General features: G+C 41.2%; 1 protein-coding gene across 1 annotated transcript in view; it reads right to left on the bottom strand.

The window, feature by feature from the left end:
• The window catches only part of LOC109951632 (A disintegrin and metalloproteinase with thrombospondin motifs 17-like), a 199,476-nt gene that overhangs the window by 110,567 nt on the left and 74,109 nt on the right, over positions 1-14,800 (bottom strand). The window contains exons 7-8 of the mRNA XM_020586235.1: positions 12,587-12,737; positions 10,533-10,634 (exon numbers count right to left, since the gene is read on the bottom strand). Coding sequence (XP_020441891.1) covers positions 10,533-10,634; positions 12,587-12,737 — 253 coding nt within the window. The remainder of the gene's footprint in view (positions 1-10,532; positions 10,635-12,586; positions 12,738-14,800) is intronic.

The following is a 14,800-nucleotide window of genomic DNA, read 5'->3' as shown; positions in this document are numbered from 1 at the left end:
TTCTAAACTTCATACTTTTAAAATATTTAGCTTTATTTTGAAAATCTTGCCCCATTCAAATAAATGGGGAAACTTCTACTTTCAGCTATCAAAATATTCAGTTCTTCAAGAACATTCATGCTTCTCTTCAGGAATTTTAAACACTTCATACTTTTAAAATATTTATCTTTATTTTGAAAATCCTGCTCCATTCAAATGAATGGGAAATTCTACTTCAGCATACTTTCAGCTATCAAAATGTTCAGTTCTTCAAGGACATTCATGCTTTTATTCAGGAATTTTAAAAACTTCATACTTTTAAAATATTTAGCTTTATTTTGAAAATCTTGCCCCATTCAAACGAAGGAGAAATTCTACTTCAGCATACTTTCAGCTATTCATGCTTCTATTCAGAATTTTTGTAAACCTTATACCTTTGAAATATTTAGGTTTATTTTGAAAACCATGCTCCATTCAAGTGAATGGGAAAATTCTACTTCATCATAATTTCAGCTTTTTCAAGTATCAAAATGTTCAGCTCTTCAAGGACATTCATAAATCTACTCAGACATTTTCTAAACTTCATACTTTTGAAATTTTTGGCTTTATTTTGAAACTTTTTGCCCCACTCAAATGAATGGGAAATTCCACTTCAGCATACTTTCAGCCATTTCAAGCATCAAAATGTTCAGCTCTTCAAGGACATTCATACTTGTACTCAGACATTTTCTAAACTTCATACTTCATACTGAAATATTTAGCTTTCTTTTGAAAATCTTGCCCCATTCAAATGAATGGGAAAATTCCACTTCAGCATACTTTCAGCTAGCAAAACCATTCATGTGTCAAAATGTGCAGCATTTTCAGGGCCATCTTTCAGCACTCAGCATCTATACGCATTTTCTTCAGAAAATCCATTTCTCTAGTTATTTTTCTGGTTTCTTCCATACATTTTTCAGCATTCAACTAGTTCAGCATACTTTCAGCTAGTAAAACCATTCAGGTATCCATTCAGAATTTTTCTAAACTTCATACTTTTTAAAATATTCAGCTTTATTTTGAAAATGTGCATACTTTCAGCTGTTTCAGGTATCAAAATGTTCAGCTTTCCAAGGACATTCATGCTTCTATTCAGAATTTTTCTAAACTTCAAATATTTAGCTTTATTTTGAAAATCTTGCCCCATCGAAATGAATGGGAATATTCAAATTCAGCATACATTCATCTATTGTTAAGGTTTAGTCCCCCTCACCCTCCTGGTGAGGGGGACTAAACTGTGGTAGCACTCAAGAGTGGTTTAATAGGGAAGATACAATGTAACAAAAAAACACGTATCATAGTCCATGTACATTTAACAGCAAAGTAGGGCAGATGGTGGAGGAGACCAGGAGAGTAGGAGGATCATGATGGACAGGTGAATAGTTAAACCAACCAGGAAGACTGGCAAATGAAAAGGAAATCCACAGCACAGGAACTGCCAGCGTGGATACCAAAATAACGTTAGGCTAACCTCATGGAAGAACAAAAAAAAAACATACAAAGAGATCCACAGCACAGGAACTGTCAGCGTGGACGTCTAGAGACGTATAACACAAAACAAATAACCAATGTACAAAATGAGATCCACAGCACAGGAACTGTCAGCGTGGAAAACAAAATGATGTACGATACATACCATGAGTATAGGTCTGTTACGGGGTATGCAAGTTTATGCTCCAGCGATGACGGAGCATCTGCAAGAGGTATAAATAAGGAGGAAGGTAATCATCGGGATGCACCCCAGGTGTGCACACCAACAAGCGAGTTGCTAATTATGGAATGCAACACAGCTGAGGTGCAGATCCCGCAGGTCAAGAGAGCAGGGGAGAGAAAGGTGGAAGAGAGGCAGGTCGCACCGAGTGGACCTAACATCTATTTTAGGTAAGAAAATTATCAGCTGCTCAAGGACATTCATGCTTCTATTCAGATTTTTTCTAAACTTCATACATCTTAAATACTTAGCTTTATTTTGAAAGTTTTCCCTGATTCAACTGAATGGGAAAATTCTACTTCAGCATACCTTCACCTATTTCAGGTATCAAAATGTTCAGCTCTTCAAGGCTATTCCCTCTTTATTGCATCTCATCCTTCAGATTATTCAACAAAGAACTTCAGCCATTTCTTCTCATCTTTCAGCTGTTTCAGCAATTGATTTCAGGCATTTTCAGGATGCTCTTTCACCTTTTATTACTATCCACATGCATTTTCAACAGGAAATGCATTTCTGTATGCTCATGCTGACTTGTCTCCTTTCTGCAAGTAAACCAATCTCTTAATGAAAGATTCCAGTGACTTCGTTGCTTCTTTGTGAATTCTTTTGACAACTTGGTCCTTCAAGCTGGATCCTCTCCCTCACCCAGGTTTGGACCTGATACCGTGCACAGGGGGAGGTTCGAGTCCTCCTTTAAGAAACTCCTCAGTCACGTTCTTCATCCAAGGACGTTTTGACTAATGTGAGGCCAGGATCTGCTGGGCAAGAGGAAGGTGACAGGATTCTTTTGATGACAAGCATGATTTCACTGGAATAAGGTAGGAGAAAACTGTGTGAATGACGTATTGTTAGTGACAAAACGGTGATGACTTGTATTTTGGACTGAAGGGAAATGTGACAACATTTTATTCTAACCCAATTTACTAAATAGTCAGAGAAACGAAGCCTAATAATATGCATTGACAGAGTGTGATCCTTACTCCTGTTTCAAGATAACCCAAGTTAGAAATAGAGAGAGATATAAATTTCCTCCTATTTTCAAGATTCTTTGTAAGAAATGGCTTAAGTGAGAAAAAAGAAGTTGAGAGTCCATAGCATGTGTGAGAAGGCTAACGGTAATAAATAACTCTGTGCGCATGTAAAAGATAAACTAGTTGAACCACAACAAAACCAGCTGGACTGTGAGTTGTGCCGCAGTAAGACCAATGATTATAACCAGTGAACTGCGTTGGCATTAGTCTATGTTTTGTATGTGTGAGTGTGAATGTGTTTAAATGAGAGTTTTTCTTTTTGGGGTGGAAAAAAAGGGGGGAGAGGTAGATACTCTCAATGGTGTCATGAAATACCTGGTGGTGTATATGTGAAGGTACCTAGAATAAGAACTGATTAGATATACATCCCTCTGCAAATCAAAATAGTGCAAAAATGGGAAATAGTTGGCATCGAGCACGAGCAAATTGGATAGAAATTAACCTATGCATACAAAAAGATGATGAGGACGTAGATCATTATTATGCAAGACTAAAAGAGGTATTTGATAATCACAGTAGCATGCAGCCTCCACCAAATGCAGATAACGACAGTCCATATGAATAACAAATGAAAAATGCTTTCCTCAAAGGCTGTCTGCCCCAGATCAGCAGTTTCATTATGAAACACATGATCGATCATCCCACTGCTCGCCTCACAAATACACTAGATTATGTGAGACATTCTGAGCAACACTTTAAACCCAAAAAACAACAGAAAAAAGGACAAACTATTGCTCTAGAAGAGGGAACAGTGTTTGTAATGGCAGAGAACAGAGGTAGGGGCAGGGGCAGAGGCAGAGGAAAGGGGTGGGGTGGTTGAGATGTTTGCTATGCTTGTGGTCAGCGTGGACATTGGGCCCGCAACTGTAAAAACCAGGGAGGAAGGGAGAGACAAAAGGGAGAACTAGAACAGTCAGTATTACTAGGAAAGAGAGAAACAGAACAAAAAAACTAAAAAAAGACGAGGGCAAGAATGAAGTATTGTGTTTAAAACATGTAGAAGTTCTTCTGTTCAGCAAACAGAGACCTGAAATTACACTGACAATCGGACAGCACCAAGTAAAATTCTGGTGCGACACAGGAGCCTCAAAAAAAGTTGTCCGCCCAGATGATGTACCAAATGTATTATCCTCTGTTGATGCAATCTTTGTAAAAGCCGCAAATGGCCAAGTGCATAAAGAACAACTATCTGAACATGTACAGGTGAAAGATGAAAAAACAGGGCTAAGCTGCAAATGTCAAGTGGTGTTATCTTGTGTCTGTCTGAGAGCTCTACTAACAGCGCTAAACATAGCCATCATCCCCTGTGATGATGGGCTCAGAGCACAGAGACTACAAGAAATAGCAATAATGGAGGGCTACGGGGAACCACATTACTGGTACAGCTTAGATCTGGTCAACATCGGACCTGCATCTGTCACAACATCCCTCATAGAGAAAGCTAAACAAAAAGCTGCACCACATTCTGATTTTATGAACTTAAATGATCTGCACTGCACAATGTACTATAAGTACACGTCAGGGTCAGACACAGAGTATGAACGGCATTTCATGAGGGAAAGACAAAACCAGCTAACAATAAAAACCCTGTATTGGGACAAGAAAGGATGTGTAGGAGCAAGTTGTGAGCTGAAACCAAACATGAAAAAGTTTTATCGCTCCACAAGGACAACCCACATCTCACTAGCAAAGCCAAGAGACATGGAGTGGGCAGATGTGGGAATACTTGTAACCATGTGTGAAGAAGCCTGTGACTGGAAGAGAATAGATGAGACCACAGAGTATAATGAGACTCTACAAGTTTTTGTATCCACACTGCAGTGGGTGACTCAAGCTAAAACTGCTGTGCATTTACAGGGACACAAAAAACAGAACATGTGACAGGTTTTAACTTTAACTGAAGAGGAAGAAGCAGCCTTAAATGATATAGCTGAAACACTCTGGTCAAAAGGAACTGCAGATGTAGTAGCTAATAAAAGGAATAGAACCTGTTAAAATAACAACCTGTTAAAATAACACCCTTTAAGTTCTTTAGCTGATGCTTTCAAGTCATGGTATGCAGTCATTTGTGTGGTTGTGACCTCAGACCATTTATTGCATGGTCATAAACCTTTCTATGCCCTTGTGGTTGCCAAACCAGATGTGACCTGGGACCAAAGGGTATCCTGTTGTAAATTGTATCCTGTTTTCTTTATCTGTTTGAGCATCTGTTTTCTTCTATTGTATGTTGAGTATAAGAAGGGAAACCTATCCTACCACATAGTCTTTTCAGATATGCTGCAATTTTGAGCCATGGACAAAGTCATGTCTCAACAGGAGGGATGACAGAGATGATAGGTAAAGTGTTCACAGCATATGGATTTTCAAACTACTCAAAAAGTTTTTGTGCTACTTGTACAATATGTGCTCGCCACAATGTAAGAGGAAACCTGAGAACTAAAAGAGGTCAATTTCCAAAACCACAATTTCCTTTTCAACACATTTGCATGGACTTTATAGAGTTAAACAAGTGTGAGGGAAAGAATTTCTGCCTGGTCATAATAGACATGTTTACTAAATGGGTTGAAGTATTTCCCACAGCTGCTCCAGATGCTTACACAGTAGCAAAGGCACTAGTGAAGGAAATAATCCCCAGATATGGAATACCTGAAAAAATATATAGTGACAATGGAACTCACTTTGTAAACAGTGCAATATCATTGTTAGCTCAAACTCTGAACATAGATCTGAAGCATCATTGTGCATACCATCCACAATCTGCAGGTTTAGTGGAAAGACATAATGGCATTCATAAAGCAAAACCAAGAAAAACCATCGAGGAAACTGGAAAGAACTGGGTTTATTGCCTGCCATTAGTACTCTTAAACATACATGTAACCCCTACAGCAGGTGGTTTAACACCCTTTGAGTTAATGTATGGCAGAGCTTACATTATTCCACAACTAAAACCCTTCCAGCGTTCAGATGAAAAGGCTGAACAAACTGGCAGATTATATGGCAAAAACGCTAACATACAAGGAGATTGTTTAAGTTAATTCTGTTCCAGGGGGACCAGTTGAGCCACAGATTAAAACTGTGAAACCTGGCGACTGGGTGCTACTGAAGGTGATTAAAAGAAAGACCTGGTCCAGTCCAAGGTGTGAAGGTCCATACCAGGTACTGCTCACTACACCTACAGCAGTAAAGATAGCTGAGAGGACATCCTGGATTCATCTGTCCCCCTGCAAGCTAGTAAAGCCTTTATCCTCATAAAATAGGTGAAGGACAGTTAGCTACACACCACCGCTCCCTGAAGGCAGCAAGTCTGATTACAAAGGGGACTTTTTCCAATAGGGAAGCGTCATCTCAAACTCAGTGAAGAAACCAACGCCAATAGGAGCATAGGGTGTGACATAAAATAATAAAGGGACAAATAGAGGAGGATCAGAAAACCAGCTGGGGACTGTTTGGACAAACCCCACCTGTAAATGTTAGACCTGAGAGTATAATCAGAAACAGGACCAGTGGTATCGGCATCTAAATCATATCATCTATAGGAATAGTTGTAGTCTTGTTACTTTCCTGGCTCTGCGCTGAAGCACCACAAGTAGTGATAAAAATCAAGAAATAAAAGATACTTTGCAATTTGTGTCCCTGTGCCTGTGATAGAGGGCAGAGAGGGCGATACCATAGTGGCAAAAGTTGACCTGTGTAACCTTATGCAATGTGATGGAGACCCAAAACAGTACATTAGGGAGGACAAGTATATCTGTGCTAAGGCCGAGGACCGCAATCTTTATAGGCCTGTGGGTAGGGGGAGGGGTAATATCCTACACTGTCCCACATGGAACTTTGTAGTGGTTAACACCGGACTCTTAGACTGGGGATATTATCCCACTTCCCCACAGAAGAATCATTTAACCATAGTTAAGGGCTACAGTCATCCTCAGGACTGTACATCTAATAGCTGTAATCCCCTTCTCATAACTCAGAAAGACGCCAAAATATCTGATAGCAGCCTGTATCCCATAGATGTGGATGTGAGAGGAAGTGACCCCATAGGGGCCTTCCATATAGAAGTTACTAAAAGCAGGTAAAAAAAAAAAAAAACCCTCCTCCTTTAAATACTCTCCACAGTACTGAGACACCACTAATGGATAAGGGAGTGAGTTACCTGGAAAACCTTACAGGATGTGATGGCCTTAGAAACAGGATATGCTGATAAAAATGAATGGATGAATGGATTACCTTTACTGCATGACAAAGTGATGTCAGTAATTGTATTGTATGTTCAACTGCCAGACCAGAACTAGGAACTGCTCCTCTCCAACTGAATGAAATAGCAGACTCTACAGGAGTACAGTGCATAGTATAATTGCATGATAAGGTTTTTCCTGCAAATCTTTCTTTGCTGTATCCACCAGTAAACAAAGGTGACGTCCCTCCCTCGGTGAACATTTATCCTGGTAATTACACATGCTTCATACTGGTAAGAATGTCCACTGCCTGCCGCCTGCCTGGTGTGAGGAGACTTTCAACATCACCACTGACCGTGGTGACTATTCTGCCACCTGGTTTGTGAATCAAACTGTTTCAAGGGCAGACATATGGTGGCTCTGCGGAGACGGCAAGTTGAGACCCAGATTCCCCTCACTGTGGTGTGGCAGCTGTGCCCTGGTGCAGCTGCTGATGCTGTTTCACATATTCTCCTTGAGAGAATACAGGGAGCTGGGGGAGAAGTTGTTATCTGCATCCCACCTACATCATGGAACCAGATCTACAGGCAAGCCCAGAGGATCATTCAACAGCAGAGTGTACTTAGATGCAATTGGCGTGCCCCAAGGAGTACCTGATGAATTTAAGGCTAGAAGTCAAATAGCTGTAGGGTTCAAATCTTTTCTTTCCTGGTGGGTCACAGTAAATAAGAATGTGGATTGGATTAACTACTTATACTATAATCAACAACGTTTTGTGAATCATACCAGAGATGCAATTAGAGGCATAGCAGAACAGCTAGGCCCAACTTCTCTCATGTCGTGGCACAATAGAATGGCCCTAGATATATTGTTAGCCAAGAGGGGAGGAGTATGTAAAATGTTTGGCATGTTTTGTTGTACTTTTATACCTAACAACACTTCCCTAGTTGGCAGCATCACCAAGGCCCTTGAAGGACTGACTGCCATATCCGAGGAGCTGGCCGTGAACTCTGACATCAACAACCCCTTTGTAGCCTCCTGGAATCCTGGTTTGGAAAGTGGAGTGGTCTGATCCCTTCTGGGTTGATCTCTCTGTCCATGGCCACAGCCCTGCTGGTTGTGTGTGGCTGCTGCTGCATTCCCTGCCTGCAGGGACTGATGAGAGGACTGATAGACACTGCTCTGACTAAGACAATGTACCGACAGATCCGTGACAAGGAAAAAGGAGAAGACAATCACTACGAACTGGACGATTGGGTTTGAAAAGAGACTTTCCTAATTCTGATCTGAGTGAACCACACATGACTTGTTTCAATGAAAACCTGAAAGGGAAAGTTTAAACAATGAAGATCTGGGATGAACAAGATTAAGAATTATGTTGTTAATAAAGTGATTCTAAAAAGTTTAATCAGGAGGGAAATGTCATGAAAATTACTTTATTAAGTATGTTTTAAACTGTGTTTTAATCAGTATATTAACCAACATATGTTATACAATGGATTTTAAAATTTCAGAACAGACCACATATCACAGGGACCTGTGAGACACTGCCTGTGTAAACTGAAGGACATGTTTCTACTTTGCTTTAGTACTTTGTGTGTTGTTCAACCAAATTGCACTCCAGACTTAAAGGAAGCCAGCCATAAACTGTGCTTGCCATAAAATGTGAAGATAAAACAGGCGCAACAGCTTGTTTAGTGTCCAAGGGGTTATCAGGGCAACCCCCTTCAACTTCCTTTTGTTGTTTTAAATCTACTTTACAACTTGATTGACGCCTGGGTTACGTCTTCAGGGAGTTCCCTTTCTCCTATATATTGTGATGTTTAGACTAAGCTCATTCAGACAACTCTGTATGCCCATGCTGACTTGTCTCCTTTCTGCAAGTAAACCAATCTCTTATTGAAAGATTCCAGTGACTTCGTTGCTTCTTTGTAAATTCTTTTGACATAAGGCTAACCTCAGTCAGGTTATGCTTGACTGTTATCAACATGTTTCCTGTACAACTAGAGGGGCAAACACACTGGACCACGTCTACTCTCTGTTGAAATGGTAAATGGTCTTATACTTGCTGCAGATGGCTGCCTCGGTTCTGTACCAAAAACAAATTCCTTGTGTGTAACATAGTACTTGGCCAGATAAAAGTAAAGAAAGTCACTTTCGGCTTTTCCCATTTAGGGGTCACCACAGCGAATTGTCACACTGACAACTCACATCTTGACTTTTGGCACAAGTTTTCCACTGGATGCCCTTTCTGACGCAACCTGGATTTGAACCCAGGGCGCCGCAGCAAGAGCGCTGTGCCTCAACCACTAGCCTACCAGGGACAGCTATGCTTGGCCAAATAAAAGTGATTATCGTAATATCAGGCTTTGTGACACCTGGTGGCACAAAGGGGAACTGCAGGCTGGATTTTATTAATCTGGTACAGGGTTGACCTGGCCATGTACTGAGATCCTGTGCTGATATTCATACTAGTTTGTTTACCATCATCCATCTTTAATGAGTCCCTAGCTAAATCTGTGGTCTCCACCTGCTTTAAGGATGTGTTTTCCTGTACCAAAGAAGAATAAGCTGTCTTGCCTAAATGGCTATAGATCTATAGCCCTCACCTTACTAGTCATGAAGGTTTTTGAAAGGCTTATTAAAATACTATCTGCTGCTATATCCCTAAAACTATTGACCAACTCACTCCAGTTCATCCACCATCCTAACAGGTCTACTGAAGATGAGATCACCTGCACACCACCCTCACCCACACTGATACAGAAAAAGGGTGCTGTTTAGAGACTATAGCTCAGCCTTCAACATTATATTCCCCCACAGGCTGGCCTCCAAGCTCAAGGACCTTAGATTAAATGTCTCCCTCTGTAACTGACTGGACTGAACTGGACTTTCTCACAGGCAGACCCAGGTAGTAAGAGTGGGCCAGTTCACCTGCAACACCATCACCCTGAGTGCAGGAGCCCCACAGGGATGTTTTCCTGGGCTCCCTGCTCAAAACCTAAAAAGCACGTATATATAATAAGAGAAGATAGATTTGTCACATGCATAGTCATTAGCAGTGCACTTCAATATACAAATAATTTAATTATTCCCTCCTGACTGAAACTGCACCACTTGATTAAAAATAACTTAGGATGGGTCCTGCTGATCTCTCAATACTCTGTTTTATTAAACTCATGTCTTTTTAGAATCATTCCAATGTCCCTGAGTTTCTTCCTAATCTGACCCCACTTAAATCTCAGATTATCTTGCTTACACTAAATAAGCCGGAGAACAAACCTGCTCACAAGCAGATTTGAGATTATGGACATGTTGCCATGACAACAAGTCCTGTGAGACCTTTAAGCACCAACAAATTTGGCAACACAACTTGTCAACAAAGTTATCTGGCTAACCTGTTAATCAATGGACAAAGAACTCTCCCAGGCAATAACAGAGATTCATAACAAGTCTAAGGAGTAGGCCAGGTTTACTATTTGTACTGTACTATGGTATGCAAATAACTGTATATGTGACAAATAAAATCTTATTTCATCTTATTATAGTTTTTATTTAAGTAAATCAACCAAGATCCTCCATCAGAAGTGGTCTTACCTTGTCTGCTCCACACTCTGTTCCATCGAGAGGAGGGTCCAGTTTGGTCTTGCAGGATGCATCTCCTTCTACTAAACACCACAGGCCAGCACACATCAGGTGCTGGTACACACATAAAAAAATATGGAAAAAGAAATTCTCACAGAAATACCAATATTCACATGGTAAATGCAGCATCAGATTAATTTAGTGTCAAATTCATGTATTTTCATGTATTCCACTGAAAACAACACAGCAGCATATTATTTGATGTGATACCTCATCAATTTTATTCTTTGTTCAAAATAAACACTCACTTCAATCCTGATGCTGCAACACATTCCAAAAAAAGTTGGGCCAGTTGTATTTCAGGGCCAGTAATGAGGTAAAACAATGAAATGATGATTCCTTTTGAAACAGGTGATGCCAACACATGACTGCATCATGATTTGGTACAAAAGTGGCATCCAGGAAAGGCTGAGCCCTTTAGGAGCAAAGATGGGCCAAGGACCACCAGTTTGCCAACATATGTGTGAGAAAATGATTCAAATGTTTAAAAACAATGTTCCTCAAAGAAAGATAGGAAGGGATTTGGATCTGTCACCCTCTATGGTGCAGAACATCATTAAAAGATTCAAGGAATCTGGAGGGATTTCAGTGTGTAAAGGATGAGGACCAAGCCTCAACTGGATGACCGAGCTCTCTGATCCCTCAGACGGCCCCGCATCAAGAATCGTCACTCTTCTATAAGCGATATAACCACATGGGCTCAGGATGACTTTGGCTCACCTGTGTCAGCCACTACAATACGTAGTTACATCCATAAATGCTGCTTAAAACTGTGCTGTGGTCATCATACAGAAGTGGATGCTACAACTACATTCATTGGAATTTATTGTGTTAAATTTATTGGGTTCAGTGTCTTGCCCAAGGACACTTCGTCATGTGGACTGCAGGCACTGAGATTCGACCTTCGACCCTCCAGTTGGGAGATGACTGCTCTACCCACTGAACTAGTCACCCCCGAGCGAGCCTTTGAACGAGCCTCTGCTGTCCAACCAATCAATGAAGGCCAAAGTCAGGGGTCGGCACTCATAGCTGTCAAACAATATATAGCTGTACTTCTGGACTAGTTCCAAAGTTTCTTATAGGGTTGTTCCTCTGTCCTCAGACCTCCTCCTCGAACCTGAACAGATGTTTTTTTCAAGTCAATCAAAGATCAAGGACATCCAAGGGCTGTTATTTCTGCTCGGAGGATCAAGGACCACGGTTGCTGCTGGAGGAGCCATGAGTGAGGATACATAAGACCATCCTTTACAAAAGTCTTTTATTGACTGACACATCCCTTTATTGGAAACCATTTGGGGACTGGACGCTTTGGCTGAAATCTTTTCCTTGTTTGCTCGCTCTTTACATTTTTCCTTGCCTTTCTTCACATTTTACTTGAGTGAAAGTAAACTGTAATGAAAAGACAAGTGAGGGAAACCTGAACCTATATAAGAGACTGAGAGAAGCAGCCATAATGAACTGCTCCTCTCTCACTGAGGCTTTAATTTAGTATTAGATAGTGGGACATGTCGCTATGGCTGCCTTACAGGCTGGCAAGCTCCCAATTCCTGCGTGAGAAGGGAAAGGAAGGGGTGGAGGGAGCAGAATGGTTTGCTTTTGAGTCTCAAGGTAGTGTTATCTGGATTTCTAGAACCTGCACCTTTAAAATCTGTGCAAGTACATCCCCTTAGAGGAACAATGATGGCTAATGGCATCATGAAGACATGTGACAGCTTTGGGAAAACATTAAATCAGTGAAACAGCAGTGAAAACCGAACCAAAACTACTCACAGCATCCACAAAGAGGAAGTCAAAGGTCATTGACCATGAATCACTCTCATTGCATAATAAACTTCTTCTAATCTTTGATTATATGTCCTTATTTAGATGTTCTTTGTTGAAGTAACTTAACTCATACAGTCTAGATCTCAATCGATCTCCTGGGTTTAGGGTAGGTTGGACATACCAAAAATGTGATATATATACTAAATAATATGTGATATTTAAACTAACAGTGTGTGTTGTACCTCCATGTCATTGCAGAATGTGGCATTAGTTCCAAACAGGATTTGGCACTGTTCATCCACACTGTAGTGCATGCCTGGCAGTTTGGGGGGCAGCTTGACCTTGTAGTGGCTCCTGAAGTCTGTTTGCAGTAGGCAAGCACTGGCTTTGGACCTGTTTGAAAGAGACAGGATTCATAGTGAATAGAGAATAATTTGCACTGAACTGTTTTTTTTAATTGTCAAATGTGAATCCAAAAACAACTTGTAATTTAGAGTGACAGGATTTGATTAATGTTATTTATTTTGAAGATGTAGATGAGCATTGATGGTGTAGTGGTTCAAATTACAAGCTAATGTGGACTATGTAATAGAATACCATCTGAGTGGTAGATTACCCCTAACAGTACATTTATAGCTAGAGCCAAAAGATGCTACATAACTTGGGCATAACTTCATCCTTGTGTGAACTGTTCAAGTGCTCACTTTTAGGGTCATGTTTAAAAAGGGAAACGACACACACAATAGTCAAGCTGTTTCCTGTTTTTGGATAAGACAGGAAGCCAAGTTTGGGAATTGACATGAGAGCCAAAAATGAGCTGTGTACAAAAAGAGGTAGTATGCTGCTGAGGTGAAGGGGAGTGTGTGTGTGTGTTTGGGAAAGACAGACGAACAGCAAGAACCCGGCCGGGAGGGGACCGACCCGACTCTGGACTCTGACTGACGGTACTGTAGGGCCAACAATGACTGACTGATTCTTTGACAAGTCTCATATCTAATACTAGCGTTTATTTCCATGCCGAGATGGTGATTCTCTTCCCTATCTTTCAGATTGCTGAATTGTCTTATAACTTATTGAACTGTTCAGAAGTATTGTAATATTAAATAATCATTGGGATGGTTTACCTGAATTAATTTAGTTCACATCAGACCCTAACAACCACAATGGTGACATTAAAGGATATACAGTATGAGCCAAAACAAGATTCGGTTGTATGTGTGACTTCTTCCTGTTGTGCATTTTTCTCAGGGCACTGACTTATATCATTCTGCAAATGTGCAATTTTCAGTTGAGTTCATAGGACACGTTTTTACAATCCTGTATGGTTATCAGCAACAATAAGTTGGAATAGAGGTAACTGGTTCACTAGGGTCATTAAATGGGTTCCTTTCATTCTCAGTGTTTCACTGAAGACCGGCACAACTAGGGTCTGTCCTAGCATCTTTGATACTATTTGTATGGGTGTTCCATCAATGTGGAAACTCCGGTCTTTGAGCTCACCTTTGATAATGGACATGGTTCTGGACTTGTTGGGCTTAAATTTCACTCATGCCCATTTTATGTTGGAATGCCAGGACATTGGAATGTCATTCGGACTGGATAAGTGTGGTCAAATGGTAACAAGGAGAGGGAAGGTAGTCAGAACTGAGGGGATTGTACTACCAGAAGGCAACATAGCAGATGTTGAGGGCAGCTACAAGTACCTTGGGATCCTGCAGGCAAATGAGAACCATGAAGAGGCCGCAAGGAAAGCAGCAACTACCAAATACCTGCAGAGAGTAAAGCAAGTCCTGAGAAGTCAGCTGAATGGAAAGAACAAAGTCCGGGCAATTAACACCTACGCCTTGTCGGTCATCAGGTACCCCGCTGGCATAATAAGCTGGCCAAAGGACGAGATAGAGGCCACTGACATCAAGACAAGGAAGCTCCTTACAATGCACGGCGGGTTTCACCCCAAATCCAGCATCCTGAGACTGCACACTAAGCGGAAGGAAGGAGGCCGAGGATTAGTGAGTGTCAGAGCCACTATCCAGGATGAAACAACAAAGATCCATGAATACATCGGGAAGATGGCCCCAAGTGATGATGTGCTTAGTGAATACCTCAGGCAGCAGAAACCAGAGGAACAAGGGAAGGAAGAGCAGGAACCCTCATGGAAGGACAAACCGGGGTCTACCATACCAGACAAGACCCCAGTTGCAGGCTGTGCAAAGATTTCCCTGAGACTATCCAGCACATAACAGCGGGGTGCAAGATGCTAGTAGGCAGGGCATACATGGAACGCCATAACCAAGTGGCTGGCATAGTGTACAGAAACATCTGTGCCGAGTACAAGCTGGAAGTCCCAAAGTCAAAATGGGACACACCTCCAAAGGTGGTTGAGAATGACCAAGCTAAGATCCTGTGGGACTTCCAGATACAAACTGACAAACTGGTAATGGTCAACCAACCGGACA

The sequence above is a fragment of the Monopterus albus genome, unplaced genomic scaffold (assembly GCF_001952655.1).
Source record: "Monopterus albus unplaced genomic scaffold, M_albus_1.0 scaffold399.1, whole genome shotgun sequence".
NCBI lineage: Eukaryota > Metazoa > Chordata > Actinopteri > Synbranchiformes > Synbranchidae > Monopterus > Monopterus albus.
This window is presented reverse-complemented; position numbering and strand designations above follow the sequence as displayed.